The sequence below is a fragment of the Halichoerus grypus genome, chromosome 15 (assembly GCF_964656455.1).
Source record: "Halichoerus grypus chromosome 15, mHalGry1.hap1.1, whole genome shotgun sequence".
Taxonomy (NCBI): domain Eukaryota; kingdom Metazoa; phylum Chordata; class Mammalia; order Carnivora; family Phocidae; genus Halichoerus; species Halichoerus grypus.
In genome coordinates, this window is record NC_135726.1 from 18,730,106 (window position 1) to 18,746,546 (window position 16,441).

The 16,441-nt window shown below is 44.5% G+C and overlaps 1 protein-coding gene across 2 annotated transcripts in view; it reads left to right on the plus strand.

Moving 5' to 3' along the window:
- The first annotated feature begins 351 nt into the window (after positions 1-351).
- DYNC1LI2 (dynein cytoplasmic 1 light intermediate chain 2) overlaps positions 352-16,441 on the plus strand; it is a 40,787-nt gene continuing 24,697 nt past the window's right edge. The window contains exons 1-7 of one of the 2 annotated variants that reach the window (XM_078063068.1): positions 352-530; positions 707-780; positions 2,824-2,940; positions 7,035-7,265; positions 12,307-12,476; positions 13,549-13,642; positions 14,642-14,777. In XM_078063068.1, coding sequence (XP_077919194.1) covers positions 424-530; positions 707-780; positions 2,824-2,940; positions 7,035-7,265; positions 12,307-12,476; positions 13,549-13,642; positions 14,642-14,777 — 929 coding nt within the window. In that variant the 5' untranslated portion in view covers positions 352-423. The remainder of the gene's footprint in view (positions 531-706; positions 781-2,823; positions 2,941-7,034; positions 7,266-12,306; positions 12,477-13,548; positions 13,643-14,641; positions 14,778-16,441) is intronic. The other variant, XM_078063067.1, reaches the window with a different exon arrangement.

The following is a 16,441-nucleotide window of genomic DNA, read 5'->3' on the forward strand; positions in this document are numbered from 1 at the left end:
TCCAAAGCCTGAACTGTTCGCGCCAGGCCACTTGGCTTCCTGGCCCCCGACGGCGCACCGCGAGCGCGGAGCGGGGCGAGGACCCCAGGCCGGGTGCCGCTGCGCCCCTTGGCCGGCAGAGGCCGCCCGCGCGCTCTCCGTCCGGGCGGTTCCCCCTCCAGCCGCCGTCGCCTCTCTGCGCATGGCTGCCCCGGCGGCCGCCTGACCGCCGCCCACCTTCCACCACCGCGGCGGCCTCACGACCCTGTGGGAGCTCGCGGACATCGTGGGCCCGGCGGAGCGCGGCGGGCGGCGTGGACCCTACAGGGCGGGCGGCGTGAGGTGTGGCGCGGGGGGCGGCGGGCGGCGGGCGGCCCGGCCAGGGTCCTCGCGGGTCCTCGGCGGGCCCGGGGGAGGGCCCTCTTTGTGGCTGCAGTTGGCAAGATGGCGCCGGTGGGGGTGGAGAAGAAGCTGCTGCTGGGTCCCAACGGGCCCGCCGTGGCGGCTGCCGGCGACCTAACCAGTGAGGAGGAAGAAGGCCAGAGCCTATGGTAAGACAGCGAGGCGGCCGGGCCGAGCCGGCTGGGCCCAGGAGGGCGCGGCCGGGCGGGGAGCCGGCCGGACTGGACTGGACCGTCTGACGGTCTGACGGGCCGTCGCGGGCAGGGTAGGTCCAGTCGGGTCCAGGCTAGCCCCGGGGCTGACCGCTTCGCTGTTGTCCCCATAGGTCCTCGATCCTGAGCGAGGTGTCCACCCGCGCCAGGTCCAAGCTGCCGTCCGGCAAGAACATCCTGGTCTTCGGTGAGCGCCGGAGGCGGGGCGTTGCCCGGGGAGCTGGGGTGGGCGAGACGGGCGCCCCTCTCACAGGTCCCAGCCTCTCTCTCCCCTGCCGCCTGCCCGCAGCCTGCCTCTCCCGGGAGGGCCGGAGATCCTGGCTGGACAGCCGGAGGATGGCCAAGTCCACCGTGCCTGAGGTTGGGACATCTCTTTTGGAGAGTCCAGTGATGCTGGCATGGAGTTGTCGGCACATTCCTTAGTCATTTGGCCGCAACATCAACCTTGTTTTAAATGTCCCTGATTCCCTGCGCTCATAGCCTCGAAGTTCACCAAATTGCGGATGTGGGGAGGGAGGGTGAGAATATGAGTAGGTTAGGTGAAGGAGGTGCAGGAACAAGATGACTTGGGGTCAGGGCTAGAAATGACACCGGGGCCATTTCTTCATCTTCATAAGTAGTGCACAGTCGGGGAGACCCTGCAAAGGACAGTAGGTCTTGGAGTCCTCCCTGGGGACTTTCCTGCATTATTCCAGCCCTCATTGCTGGGTCAGGTCCCTTAGTGTGTCTGGTCTCAGTTCCTTCTGCAAGTGAGGGAGTTTGATCAGGTTCATTCATTCAGAGAACCCATTTGTTGAGCGGTTCCTGTAGGCTGGGCACAGAGACAGCACAGATATCTTTCAGACTTTGCACAAGAATCTCAGGCTAATGAGAGACTGATAGGTTGGTAATTGTGCTACACCATGTTGGCATGGCAGGATGACTGTGGGAGCATCACATTGCTTGATGTTTTGCGGGAGGGTACTTTTGGTGTCCGGTGTTTTGAAGGATAAGTGTCAACATGAAAGGGTACAGAGGGTTAGTGTTTGTAGGAACACAGAGGTGACAGGAGGGTGTGGGGGGTTGGAAGCTGCCAGAAGCTCCTTGTGGAAGGTGACGGATGAAGTAAGTTGGGGCAGATTGTGGAGGACTGAAGAGTTGATGCTTTCTCCTGGAGGCCCCTCAGTTTCAAGGCCTTTTGTTTCCCCTCCATCCCCTAATCCTCCTGGCAATAGCTGTTAGGGTAATTTTGCCAGTGTTTTTGAGGGAAGTTTATGGTCTTTAGGTGATAGTCACTACAGAAGCTAATAGAGGAATAGAGGACCGTTAGAGATCTTCATTAAGTGGGGCATCAAGGTCACCAGATCTGTGTTTTAGAAAGGGAATTCTGGCAGCAGAGTTGCAGGTGACAAAAATGAGCAGATATTGAAGTCAGGCTGACAAGTGTTCACCATGGCCCAGAAGGGATGTGGAGTATCTGAATGCAGTAGTGGCACTGGGGATGGAGAAGAGGCCTTTGATCTGTGGAATGCCTCTCAATTCTCATGTCCTGTAATTCCATATTATTAAATCCCAGGGGTGCCTAGTAATGTTTCTGGGTGGTGGTTTGTCTTAATGTTTAAGGTTTCTTTTTCGGGGGTGGGGGTGGTTGTTAGTTGGTGGGAGGGGGATGAGGAGGAGCTTGATAATTACTGAGACTGTACTTAAGAGTTTTGCTCAGGTCTGTAATTATTTTCACCAGTTTCCTAGCCTCCAGGATGCTTATGAAAGAGAAGTACTAAAATCAAAAGTGAATAATAGCTTCTATTCTTCATGATTATGAGGCAGGATCAGACTTTTTTTTAGTTCCAAGTTCCTGGCTTTAAGGTTAATTATATTTTGAAGATTTCTTGCTTTTCTTGTAGTAGAAGTTTATTTTGTGAGAAACTGACTCCACCTTTTACTTTCACTTCTCCAGATGCATGTCTTACAAATTGTAGGTAGGGCCTGTGGACCTGCCTTATTCCGTCCCTTGTGAAATAAGGATGACTGCAGTAGAATATCATTTTAGATCTTGGAATTTGCCACCTTTATCACCATCCCCCCACCCACTCTTACAGCAAAGCCTACTTTGTTTATGATGAATGCAGGTCAGATCTCAGCAGCAGGCTTTGCATGAAATTCTTAGTTGTCACTTGTGTAAGTGTCAAGACTCCCCGTCCTTGCCTAGAATAAACAGCACACTTTGCCTTCTTCTGTATATCGTTTGTAGGTGAAGACGGCTCTGGGAAAACAACCCTCATGACTAAACTTCAAGGAGCTGAGCATGGCAAAAAAGGAAGAGGCCTAGAGTATCTCTACCTCAGCGTCCATGATGAGGACCGAGACGGTAAGTGAAATGTTGATCCGTGGTAAGGGGTATATGCATGTCTCATACTCCGTGGTTGTGGCTCCTGCAGTGTGTCTAGGCATTCTCACTTTTCTGTTTAGTTCTAAGAGAGTTAGTCACAGGGCAACAGATGAAATGTATATCTTTGCAGGACTTTACCACTTTTTTTTTTTTTAAGTTTATTTCTTTAAGTAATCTCTACACCCATCATGGAACTCAAATTCATGACCCTGAGATCAAGAGTCGCATGCTCTTCCGACTGAGCCAGCCAGGCGCCCCAACCCACTTTTCCCTTTTAGAGTATGTTAATAAAAATGAGGAATTGGGACTGTTAGCTATTGCTCTGGGTAGCCCCTAATTAAAAGGAGATATTGAAGGTAAAGTTTCAAATGCACATAAAGGTAGTAAGAAAGATGTTCTTAAAAGCTTTGGAAAAAATAAATACATAAACACTTTGGACCTTTCTATGAGAGAAATGCTTGGCAGATTGATTTGGGCACATTGTTACTCTGCCATGTCCTAGTGGAGAATCTGAAATTCGTATGATTCAGAGAATAACAGCTCAATAGATATTCACAGTAGAGTTTTTTGAGTCTTTTTGTGACAATGTAGAAATGCTGATTGCCTGTGTTTCTTTCAGTGGAGGAAATAGAGGCTTGGAGGTGATGATGTTCTCTCTTAATTCCTTATCTCTAGAATATGGATAGTAATAGTTTCTACCTACAGGATAGTTGGGAATATGAAAAATACATGATAAGAAAAGAAAAGTACATGATAAACACTCTTATAAAGATTAGATATTACTTAAAAATTCTTTCTTATAAGTATAATGATGAGTTGGGTTGGAGTAATTGTTTTTTGTTACCACTACTCAGTAATACCTCTTTTATAAACTTTGAAGCTTTATGAATGGCTCTAAAACAAATAATCATTGGTGCCTAGGTCTTTTCATTTGTAAGAAGGTTATTTCATCTAAGGGTGAAATACCTGTGTTAGATTACTTTATATTTGCCTTTACCCATTTAAACAGTAGGGATCACAGTATAAGGGTGATTATATAAAGGAGCAGATCCCACCACCTCTGGTTCCCCATTTCCTTAGTGCTAAAATGAAGAAGATGAACCCAGGTCCTTTCCAGCAATATAATTCTTTGATCTCCAAGAGTCATTTAATAGAGGTCATAGATAAGGATCTCTTATTAAATCTTGGAGACCTGCATTCTATTAATGTTAACTGAATGGTCATTTTAGAACCCCAGAGGCCTGATTCCTGCTCTTCCTCTCCTAGCTTCCTTTGCCATGCCAAACATTGCCTGAAAGTTGTGAAAGAAAGGTAGGAGGTAGGCCTGGTGCTGAGGGCTCTTCTTAATAAGGAAGACAGGCATTCACGTGCTCAGCTGGGCCCACCAGCATCAGTGTGGGTAAGTCTGGGACTGAGGGGCCACTGGGCCAGGCTTAGAGGGCTTCATATTGTCTGAGTCTTTTGCATCCTGTTTTTGTTGGGCAGCATGGTATTGTGGAAAGCACTTGGGTTTTGGAGCCACCAGAACTGGTTCAGAGTCCTGCTTCTGTAATCACTAGTTGTGACTGACCTAAGCCCTCCACACCTCCATTTCCTTATTTGTAGAATTGAGTAACAATACCTATTTTGTAGGTTGATGGAATGAGAGGTGGCCGACTACTTGAGACACAGTGGTAGCTCCAGTACCCTTTTGAAAGTACAAAACCTGGTGTAAACATTCTGTGAACCTGTGTAGCTTCTTGTGTCAAGATGGCATAAGCGTATATCATGCCAAAGCATCATATTAACCATATTCACTTGCCTTTGAATTGAAGAACATGTTAACATTTATTTCAGATTCCTTAAGGTTGCCTTAAAAATTTCCTGGTCTCTGCATTTTTAGGCCACCTACTTGCAGGCCTTTTTTTGATGGAGGAGTTGCCTTACCAGTGATTAGTTATACATCTTTCATCAGTAGTCTTTTTTATTGTGTGATGTGAGTGGGTTATAAATAATACATTTTGCAGACAATCACACAGGTAGAGAAAATGGTCTCTGGCTTGTCCCTGGTTTGTGGTGGGGCATGACACGTCAAAGAACCACTGCCTCCAGGGTTGTGGGCATCTGTTTAACATCACGTGGTGTGTGTGCTTTCCATGCGCATGGCTGATTATGTGTAGTGGGCAGTGGGAAGAGAAGCTGAAGAAAGGAACCATGCCTGGTGAGGGGAAGGCATTAAAATCAGTGGGCTTCAGGTACAGGGCAGTATCCTTCAAGACATCCACAGAACCCAAACCAAAATCACTGTCTAAAATGTATTAGAGGGGTGCCTGGGTGGCTCAGTCTTTAAGCGTCTGCCTTCGGCTCAGGTCATGATCCCAGGGTCCTGGGATCGAGCCCCACATCAGGCTCCCCGCTTGGTGGGAAGCCTGCTTCTTCCTCTCCCACTCCCCCTGCTTGTGTTCCTGCTCTCGTTATCTCTCTTGGTCAAATAAATAAACAAAATCTTTAAAAAATAAATAAAGTGTATTAGAACTTTGAAAGTTTAGTTAGGTGGAGATACCTTATACTGTTGAAATAAAGTCGTGAGTATAAAATTTTTAACAGTATATGTTTTAATGAATCAATTACACAAAAAAGCATAGCTGACAGAAGATAGGTTTTTAAAAGTGTATTTTGGAATTTGTTGGGAAAGAAGTTAGTGAAATGATACTTATGATTGTAGGAGTTCTCCCTCAAGGCACTTTTATAAGAAAAGTATTTCTCAAAAATGATACCTAAAAACTTTTTAAAATAGCTTATCATTGTGGAGAATTATCTTCTATGGTTTGATCATCCAGGTATGATTTTGGAACCATGTGCTTCATTAAATGTCAGTAGTTGCACATTTGTGTGTATGTTTAATCTTTTATTACGGAAGACCTTTAAAAATAGGTACAACATAGACTTAGGATCATGAACCCCAGTGTGTGTTACTTGCCTCAAAGAGTTACCTTAAACAGTTCTTCAGCAATTTTATTTCAACTATATTCTCACTTCTTTCACTCCACACTGGGTTATGTTGAAGCAAATTTCAGACATATCATTTCATTTGCAAATACTTCCATATGTATGTTTAAAAGATAAGTTTTTTGTTTTTTTTTTTAAGATTTTTTATTTATTCATTTGAGAGAGAGAGTGTGAGAGCACAAGCAGGGACCCTGGGATCATGACCTGAGCCAAAGGCAGATGCTTAACCGACTGAGACACCCAGGCGCCCCTAAAAGATAAGGATGTTTTAAAACATAACTATATTCTTATTATACCAAAAATAACTAATTCCTTAATATCACCAGGCATCCAGTAATTCTTATACCTCAATTTTTATATGTAATGATTTTATCTTGGCATTTAAACACAAAGGTCCTGTGTCTTTGGCACCGTTTGTAGTTATGTGAACTCCCTGCTTAGTGTGCCTGACAAGAAGAGCTTGTTTAACCACAGGCTCTTCGGCACAGCTTGTTGCCCCATGGATTGTTGGTAGCTGAGGAGAATGGACTACATAGACTATAGAGCAGTTGACCAGTGAACATTTTAGCTTTTATATGTATCGTTTGATTCCTATTGAAAGCTAAAATGTCCTTCACTCTTTATTCCTCAGACGTTGCTGGAATCTCTTTAGATGTGGATATAATATATTATGGTAATTACCAATTTTTAAAGTGTAGCTAGTTCAGTAGGCACCTTGACCAAGGGTTACTGCTCACTGAACACTTGGGCTCTTTTCCAAAGAGGATTTCTTTTTGTGTTTTGTCTGGAATTCTACGGTGGTTACCTTCAAGTTCTTTTTTTTTTTTTTTTTAATTTTATTTATTTGACAGCGCACATGAGCGGCGGAGTGGGAGGAGGGTGGAGGGAGAGGCAAAAGCAGACCCCACTAAGCAGGGAGCCTGACGCACTCAATTCCAGGACCCCGAGATCATGACCTGAGCCGAAGGCAGATGCTTAACTGACTGAGCCACCCAGGCACTCCTCAAGTTCTTCTTGATGTGGCTTTTTTCCAGCTGTGCTGATGGTTATTGTCAGGTAGTAACTTAGCTTTACTACTTTTTTAGATCACACACGCTGCAATGTGTGGATTCTGGATGGAGACCTATACCACAAAGGCTTGCTGAAGTTTGCAGTGTCTGCTGAATCCTTGCCGGAGACCCTGGTCATTTTTGTTGCAGACATGTCTAGGCCTTGGACCGTGATGGAATCTCTACAGAAATGGGCTAGTGTTTTACGTGAGCACATTGATAAAATGAAAATTCCACCAGAAGAAATGAGGGAGCTGGAACGGAAGTGTAAGTAAAATAGGATTTTCTTAATTGGAAAATTCACTAGTGTCTTTGGATGGTTCAAGCCACCTTCCTTTTCATAGTGTCAGGAGGTTACAAAGCTTCCCTTATGGAATATGTAGTTTTGTTTGTACCATTTATTTCAGAGTTGCTCTTGTAAATTCAGTAGTCAAAAAGTATTTAAAGCAGTCTTATTCTCAAGCATCACAGTTGAAGAAAGTAAACGAATCCATATTCCTTATTATCTTCATTGGTTCTCTTTTAAAATAAGGGTTCTTTCCTCACCCCTCAAATTTGGATCAGTTCTGTGGGTCTTTCCACTTTTCTGTTATTCTGGCTATTGAGTTAGCATCAGTGGGTGTGGAGGCCTACTGTGGGATCTGCAGCTTGAGTCCATTGCCCTGGGATTCCATTGAGGCCCCATGGACTCTCTTATTGAGAGGTTTAAAGGAAGCCCTACAAAAGAGAAATCTTTGAGCTTCTACCTTAGTTCATTTTGGGATCCAGCAAGTATGATTTTAGTTAGAAATAGGAAGGTCATTTTTTGTCATTAAAATGAGAGGCTATTTTGAGACTAAGGACACCCAAGTCCTTTTGACAACAGAGAACTTTCAAATTAAACAAAGTTTGTTTTGTTTTGTTTTTCCTTATTGTGATTCAGAAGCTTATTTTTCCTTTCCCTTGCTTCTGTGCACTTACATCAGCTTCTGTCCACTTGCCAGGGAAATGGGAGGGGCAGGGGCTGGGGCTGTGGCGTGTGCAGCAGCAACAGTCTTGGCCAGGGCAGGCTGGGCTCAGCCTGGCTTTTTGCCACAGGATGACATCATTCCCTTTAGTGAATTGATGAGGGCTTCTAGGGCATGGCACATGGGATCTTCACACTTACTGGCAGAAGGGTTCAGAAATTTTGATGTGCTTTCTAAATCGTATCTCTCACTGTGTGTCTTCCTATCATAAATTCCTCTTGCTCCTGTCCCACATTAGCTAAAACAGGGAGTTTAACATCTAATTCTTTGGTTTGCTGCATGCATGTGTGTTTCCCGGGTCACCCGCATGTGTGCTACAGTGGTTGTTATGCAGCTCAGCTCGTCTGTCTTCAACCACTGACCTTTCTAGATAATGCCTCTTTTTCCCCTGGAATAGAGAACTTAAAGCCAACTTCTTAGAATAGTTCTGAGGCTGAAGAGCTGTTTGTCTTTCACTGCCCATTCACTGGTAACCCCAGGCTTACCCAGATTAATGGGTTAATGCCCTGGAGATTTCAGTCTCTGAATCTTTTTTCTTAGTGTTATAACCTTGTGAAGATTTTTAAAACAGAAAAAAAAGAAAGATCAAGCCAAGGATATTTTTCTTTCCCAGATAGGGAAAGTGTCTTTCTTGGACTGGGTCTGTTCTAGGCATTGGAGATGCACACAGCAGATAAGATGCCTGCTCCTGGGAGCTTGTGTTCCCATGAACTATTGAATTTATTTTGTGCTTAGTCATTGATGTCTGTCACTTAGGATTAGATTCAGCTGCTTGTGACACAAAACCCAAAATAACAGTGGTTTAAACAAGACAAGTTGATTTCTGTCCTATGAATGAAATCCAGAGGTAGGCAGTTCAAGCCTGGAAAGCAGCTCTGGGAAGGCAGACTCAAAAGATCCTGGCTCCTTCTGCTTATTGCTGTGTCATCTCTAGGGTGTGGTTCTCTTCCTCTGGACAACTAGAGCTGTAGCCTTCACATCCGTGTTCCAGGCAGCACATGGAGGAAGAGGAAAGAGGGGCTGAAGGGTGCGTGCCTATTGTCTTCCTAAGGAGGCTGGGAAATGTAGTTCTGTATGGCCATGTGTTCCATGTGTCAGGGTTGGGTTTGGTTCTAAGGAAGTAGAGGAGAGAGGACACAGGAGGGCAACTAGCGATTGCTGGAACCACGTCCGTGCCTCATGACTCTGGTTAACCTTCCTTGAAGGCCTCTGTTGTTTTCACCGCCCTGCCTCCAAGATGTTTGGATGGTAGTCGTGCCTTTGTGTTGCCTGTTGAAGGAATGCCTTTGTTAGTACTGGCTGTAGGTTACATTTTCATAAAGCAGTCATCCATCTTCTTGCTCATCAGACTCCCACTTTGCAGATCAGTTGGACTCTAGGTATTATATTGAATGAGCGAAGGGCTGTCACCCAGCCTAGTTCCAATCCAGTGCCGGTCTCCAGTCTGCTGAGTTTGGAATGCTGTTCCACAGCGGGCCACTCTTTCAGGATGCGATTCCCCAGGGGTCCTGAATCTGTGGCAGCTGTTTGGCTGGCAGTGACCGGGGAGGGCAGAGCAACCCCAGAGCTACTAGAAGGTGGTACTTGTGTAGGTTAGTCTTTCCTGCTTTATGTCTGGGGCTTCCCTTGCTTATCAAATAGAGAAAAAAGATTAGGTGCTGTCTGTGAAATCTTTTCAGGACTGTGGAATCAGTGGGTGATCAATGAGGTAGGAGGGAAAAGATGAGAGAGAGGCAGCAGCTAGGGTAGAGTACTCTGATCTCCTTCCCCTACCCACTCCCATGAGATGCTAAAGGGGGACCCCCCAGGTGGACTGTGAAATATTGGCCATCCCACCATTGGAGAGAAATTGTTAATACTGTGGTATGTGTGCCCCCTAAGGGAAATGCAAATTTTATTATCTGAATTACACAGTCATTATGTTTTTATCTTCCTTTTTCACCAATCTCTATGTTATGAACACTTAATTCTGCCTTCCAACTTATTTTCTAAAATGCTGAGTTATTAAAAACACGTGTGTTTCCTACAGTTGCTCGATAGCTATAGTTAAGTCAGTCCTTCAGAGAGTGACTAGTCTAACCCTAGGCTTCTCAACTATTTTTACATCCTGGCATATGTAGAATACATGCAGTGCACTGGGTGATGGAGTTCCCTGGAGCTCACCGTTGGAGTTGGCGCACCCCTGCCTCACTTCCCATAGCCACTTAGCTTACCTGTAACTTGCTCCAGGCTCTGCCATGCTCACTGTCTTGGAATTCCTGGTTGAGTGCCTCATGTGATGTTGGACAGTGATAGGTATTACCCACACTTAAGCCGTTGTGTTTTCCATTGATTTGAAGATTTGTTAAAATGCTTTCAAGGAGAAAATTTGAGAACCTTTGATTTCTTCAAAATCCTTCAACAGCCATGCTAAGTTCATCAGAAAACATTTCTGTTTTTTAGGTTTCTTTTTTTTTTAATGCAGTGAAGATCTCTTGAGTGTTTATACTGACAATGAAATTATATGAATGAGCTTAATAAAGAGAAATTGTGGGACACCTGGGTGGCTCAATCGGCTAAGCGTCTGCCTTCGGCTCAGGATATGATCCCAGGGTCCTGGAATTGAATCCCACATCGGGCTCCTTGATCAGCAGGGAGCCTGCTGCTCCCTCTGCTTGTGCTCATGCGTGCTCGCTGTCTCTCTCTCTCTCTCTCTCTGACAAATAAAATCTTAAAAAAAAAGTTCTTTTCCTCTCCCTGTCCCTTTGCCCCTCCCCCCCTTAAAAAAAATATTTGAAATCTGTCTGTGGATGAAGAGGAGTATGTGCACCTCTCTCAAGGTTCTCTTTAATCCATTTATTTGTATTTTCTTAATGAGCATGTTGTGGATGAGACTAAAAGGCATTTTGGTCCTTTTGTCCTAATGGGTGTAGAAGGGTATAGAGCTGCGTGTTTGCTGCTCTAGCTCAAAGTACCTTTAATTATCATATCCTTGTTTTCTGGCCTGACATGTAAGCCTTGAAGTACCCATGAAAAGGTATGGGTCCGTGAGCTTTGTGTTCACTTAGCTTAACCAGGGCCATGGACTATTCTCAGCTTGAAGGCCCTCCTGTGGGATTGCACTCTTGGCCTGAAGTAGTGACTGTGTGTGCCAAGAAGTGGACATTATACCACTGACTCCATTGTGTGTTAGGCAGGAACAGGTCGGTCAGCACTGCACAGTGACTCGGGATCTCCTAAAGATGAGACAGTCCACAAGAGTGACGATGATGAAGAGATGTGGATGGGCTGGCCAAGCCCAGCCTCGCTCCTTAGTACAGACATGTCAGCTGTATGGAAACAGCATGTTCTTATGGAATTCGGATGATTTTACTAGTCTCATTTTTTAAAATATTAGATATATAAGAAATGCGGTTTTTTCCACATTAGAAAGTATTAAAATCTTATAATTTTTTTAAAAACTTTTTTTAAAAAAACTTAATCTGGGGCGCCTGGGTGGCTCAGTCGTTAAGCGTCTGCCTTCGGCTCAGGTCATGATCCCGGGGTCCTGGGATCAAGCCCCGTATCGGGCTCCCTGCTCAGCGGAAAGCCTGCTTCTCCCTCTCCCACTCCCCCTGCTTGTGTTCCCTCTCTCTCTGTGTCTCTCTCTGTCAAATAAATAAAATCTTTTAAAAAAAAAACAAAAACTTAATCTTTTTTATTTATTTTATTTTATTTTATTTTTTTTAGATTTTATTTATTTATTTGACAGAGAGAGACAGCAAGAGGGGGAACAAGCAGGGGGAGTGGGAGAGGGAGAAGCAGGCTTCCCACCGAGCAGGGAGCCCGATGCGGGGCTTGATCCCAGGACCCCGGGATCCTGACCTGAGCCGAAGGCAGATGCTTAACGACTGAACCACTGAGGCGCCCCAACACTTATTCTTTTTTAAAAACTTGTGTCTGGTTCAGTTGGTAGAGCATGCAACTCTTGATCTCAGGGTTATGAGTTCAAGCCCCACATTGGGTGTAGAGATTACTTAAAAATAAAATCTTAAAGAAATAGGTAAATAAAAAAATTAAAACCTATTTAAGAGTTGTATATAATTAAAGATGTCCGGGGGTATGTTTTTGCTGCTCTGAATTTATAGTGCTCAGACTGAATGTGTCAGAATTGGCATTTTGCGTCACTACCTCCAAATCCCTAATATTGCAGTAGAGTAGAGTTGGGAAGTTTGTTATGACTCTTTATGTTTTATGCTTATTACTGCCTTTTTTGGTTTCCTAAAACTGGCATGTGTATTTTTTATTTATGTGTGATTTTCTTTTCCTTTTTTCACCTGTAGTTGTGAAAGATTTTCAAGACTATGTTGAGCCTGAAGAAGGTTGTCAAGGTTCCCCACAGAGAAGAGGACCTTTGACCTCAGGTCCTGATGAAGAAAATGTTGCCTTGCCTCTTGGTGACAATATGCTGACTCATAACCTGGGAATCCCGGTGTTGGTGGTGTGCACAAAGGTATGTGCCAGGGAATTGTAAATCTGGCTGGGTTTGGCCGGTGTACAGTCACCATCTGAAAGAAACTAAGGGGCTTTACTTGTGTGTCTTCCTACAAGAGAGTTGTACTAATTTGGGATTCACTAAGGTACATTGAGTAGGTCAGGCTAGAGAATATTGTCATTTAATGTTGCTGCTGGAAACATGACATCACTCAGTTTGTTCATAGTTTGAGTTAATCTCTCCATGAAGCACTGTCAACTTTGTTGAGTGATTCAAACTTAGAACTAAAAGCAGTTTTCTTAAGGCTCTGTGAACCAGTTGATCTAGCCCAAGCTGATTATAAAAAATAATACAGAAGAGCAGAATTCTTCAGGGTTTTAGTCTCTTAAAATCTGTTGGATTTGAGATGATTTTCAGAAAGGAACATAACACTCAGTAGGAAAAGAAGGAAGGGAACTCAAAGTTTCAGTTTGTTGTACCCTATAGAATAATGATGTGAGAATGAAAATTAAGTTCAGTCAGAGAGAAATAAAGTTGTTTCTCTTGCAAAAGAAAAAAAAAGTAGCTTTAAAAACATTTTGGGTTTTTGGACGCCTGGCCAGCTCAGTCGGAAGAGCCTGAGACTCTTGATCTCGGGTCGTGAGTTTGAGCCCCACGTTATGTGTAGAGATTACTTAAATAAATAAATAGACTTAAAACACACACAACATTTTGGGTTTCAAAAGTACTTTATTCTCAACCAGAGTGTGCCATTCGCATTATATTCTGTGAGACAGGAGTCCTATGGAGTGTGCAGTGCACGGCCATGTCCCATGGGCCTGCTTCCTGATGTGACTGTGTTTGATTCTGAGAACAACTGTGAGGTGATCAGACTGTTCTATCCCCACTTTACAGCTCTGGAAACTGTGGCCCAGGATGAAAGAAAACTCTCCAGTTGTTTCTGACTCTTGTCTGATTAATGCTTAGACCTTTGGCTTCGGCTTTCTTCTTTGGAACTATGATACCTTATTTCTAAAGAAGATGCTGTTCCCATCCTCAGCAGGGAGAGAAGCAAAAAGATGACTCCTTTCTCTTTCTGTCTTCCCTGCAGTGTGATGCAGTGAGTGTCCTGGAGAAGGAGCATGATTACAGGGACGAGCACTTTGACTTCATCCAGTCACACCTACGGAGGTTCTGCCTCCAGTGTATCCTTGGGACACTGTGTCAGGGCATAGGAGCGCAGGCTCCCCTCTCTGTGCTGATCCAGGCTTCTCTCCATTTGGGGCATCTTCAAAAAGCTAAAGTACTTCCTGAATCCAGAACAGTCTTCTGCCATGGAGAAATTATATACATCTTTTCGCGAGTTTTGTATTTTACTGTATTGGAATTTGAGACTTACTAATTTGTGTCTGTCTTTCATCACTTTTTATTTTTAATGCTGTACATTTGATAAGGCTTTCATATTAAGAAGAAAGCTGATATGGATAGTCTTAGTACCAAACTACTTTTATCATATTTTGGAAATCTTTTTAAACTTTGCTTTTTTGCAGAAAGGGTTAATTACCCAACACAGTATTGTTTTAGATGCGACAGAGTTTTTCCCATATGTTTGTTTTGTGCTGTCCACGAGAGAGATACTGTGTCAGCAGTCTTTTGAATCTTATTTCTGTAAAAATACAATAGTAGTTGGTGCTTTGGTTCTATATTCTGGGATCTGGGGGTGAGGGATAGATTCCTGCCACTTCCTCTGGGCCTTTTATCTTGTCCAGCTCAGTGAGGGTGCTGATACATGTTAGGTATCCATCTCTTACAAAAGATGGGCTTAATGATAAACTGGATCCCTTGTGAACCATCTGTCCAGGAACAAATCTGTGTACCTTGGTTATGCCGAGGATGTTTTTCTGGGCTAACCTCAGAGCCATTAACTTGACTGCTTAGGAACCAACCTGATGGGTCAAAAGGTAGCAGTCTAGGTGTTAAAAAATGAAGTGCATGGTCTGCCAGCATTGACATGCTTTATGCTTTCGACGTGGTTCATCTGTTACGATTACCGTTTTAGTTTTAAAAGTTTTAACGCTTTCTATTGATCATGTATTGAGCAAAAACTGATTCACCTGTGAGTAGTACTTAGAGGATTATGCTTGTATGTGTTTGTTTTTATCTCCTCCTGCAGTGAATTTGTTTTCCTTAAGCAGATTGATTAGATGGAGCAGCCTTGATTTACACATCAGTGAAGGAGGAGAAAAACCTCGACTTGTTGTATAAGTACATTGTTCATAAAACGTATGGCTTCCACTTTATCACACCTGCCTTAGTTGTGGAAAAGGATGCAGTTTTTATGTGAGTTCCTTATAGGTTATTTCAAATGCTTTTTTTTTTTAATGCTTCTTTTTATAGTACATTTGCTTTTCACATTTTATCCTTCCAAGTAAGGTGCCTTCTGTCTCTGTCATACACAGCCAGTTTTCTGCTGCCATGGGGCGAAGTGCTTGGGCTGGACCTCACAGGGGATAGGTAGACCCAGCTCCTCTCCAGATTACTTGTCATTCTGCCTCTAGTCTAAGGGAAGTAGGTGGAGTGAGGTCAGGTGTGCTGCCTTTCTTCATTGAGAGCAAGGTGCCAAAACTTAAGCCAGCCATTTTTGCCACTTATTGTCAGCTCTGATAGAATATTGGCTGGAGGAGGGAGTTGAAGTGTAGGGAATTGGGCTTTGGGGACCCTGATAATCTTCTATTGAAGCATTTGATTTCTCTGCTCATTGGCAGGGAAGATTGCAGGCACCTTCGTTGGTGTACCTATCAGCATGAGCTTTAGCTATACTGAATATGTACTGTATATTTGGCATTTCATATTTTAGGAGCTACTGGGGCTGATGTTCTTGGGCAGAGATTTAGATACCTGTTTCCTCCAGTTTGTGTCTTTCTGTCCCTGGAGAATGATGAGTGTTTTGGATGCATGAATGAATGTTGAAGCTGTGTGGCCTCCGAGAGGACTTGTGCTAGTGTTTGTAGGCGTAGATATTCTCGGGAATTACAGTGCCTTCAGCAACTGCTGAGCACTTCTAGGTGCCCAGGTTCTATGCTAAGGATGCAGAAATGAACAAGATGTGGTCCCTGCACACAGCACTGGGAGGGCAGGGGTGGGGCAGTAATGGAGTAGTGGAGGCATTGTGGCAGGGAGGGCAGAGGGGGTGATGGCAGAAGGCTAAGTGTTTGTGTGCTAAGCAGGCCAGAAGGAATGGAGGGGCAGGAGGGACAGTTTCTGAGAAGGCTGAAGATATGAAAGCCAAGAGCTCTGGGGACTGAATAGGGTTGCTTCCTGAGCATTCAGGGAGAGCCTCATTCAGGCTGCTTACAGATGGCAAAGCTAGAGCCTTAGATGGATTTTTAGAGAATTGTCCAGAGCGATCAGGCAGGCACCAGAGACACAAGCTCAGTGAGTGGTATGTGAGTGCCCAAATCACTTGGGATCCTGAGGAACAGGAAGCTGAGGAAGATGGTCTGGGGATTGGGGCTGTTCTGGAGAGAAGCATCTCACAGCTTCTGAAGGCTGCCAGGGTCCTGATGGTATTTTGATCATACCCTGTCCCTTTGCATCTTTGATCCTGTTGGTATTTTAGCTATTTGGGAGCTGGTGAAGTCAGCAAAACCATTTGGGTAGAGCACCCTGGCTAAGAACGCTGTCTGGGTCATAGAGCTGTGAAGCAGTGGTTATGTGGGGAAAGGGAGGCCTGCGAGAACAATCAGTTGGCATTTTTTACAGCTTGTAGAATTCAAAAGTGTGTTGTGTAGGGCATTTTACAGTTGCTCTTTTAGGAGAGTCTGGTGGGAATGTAGGCTACTGTAGCTCAACTTAATGGAACTTGGGTGCCATTAGTGATAACAATCAGGGCAGCACCCATGTAGGAGCCTCAAGGACTCCTTGTGTCCCTTTGGTTTGGGGCCCAGGAGAGTGTAGGTCCTGATGCCCTCCTTTGCTCCACATCTTCCCACACCAGTAACATT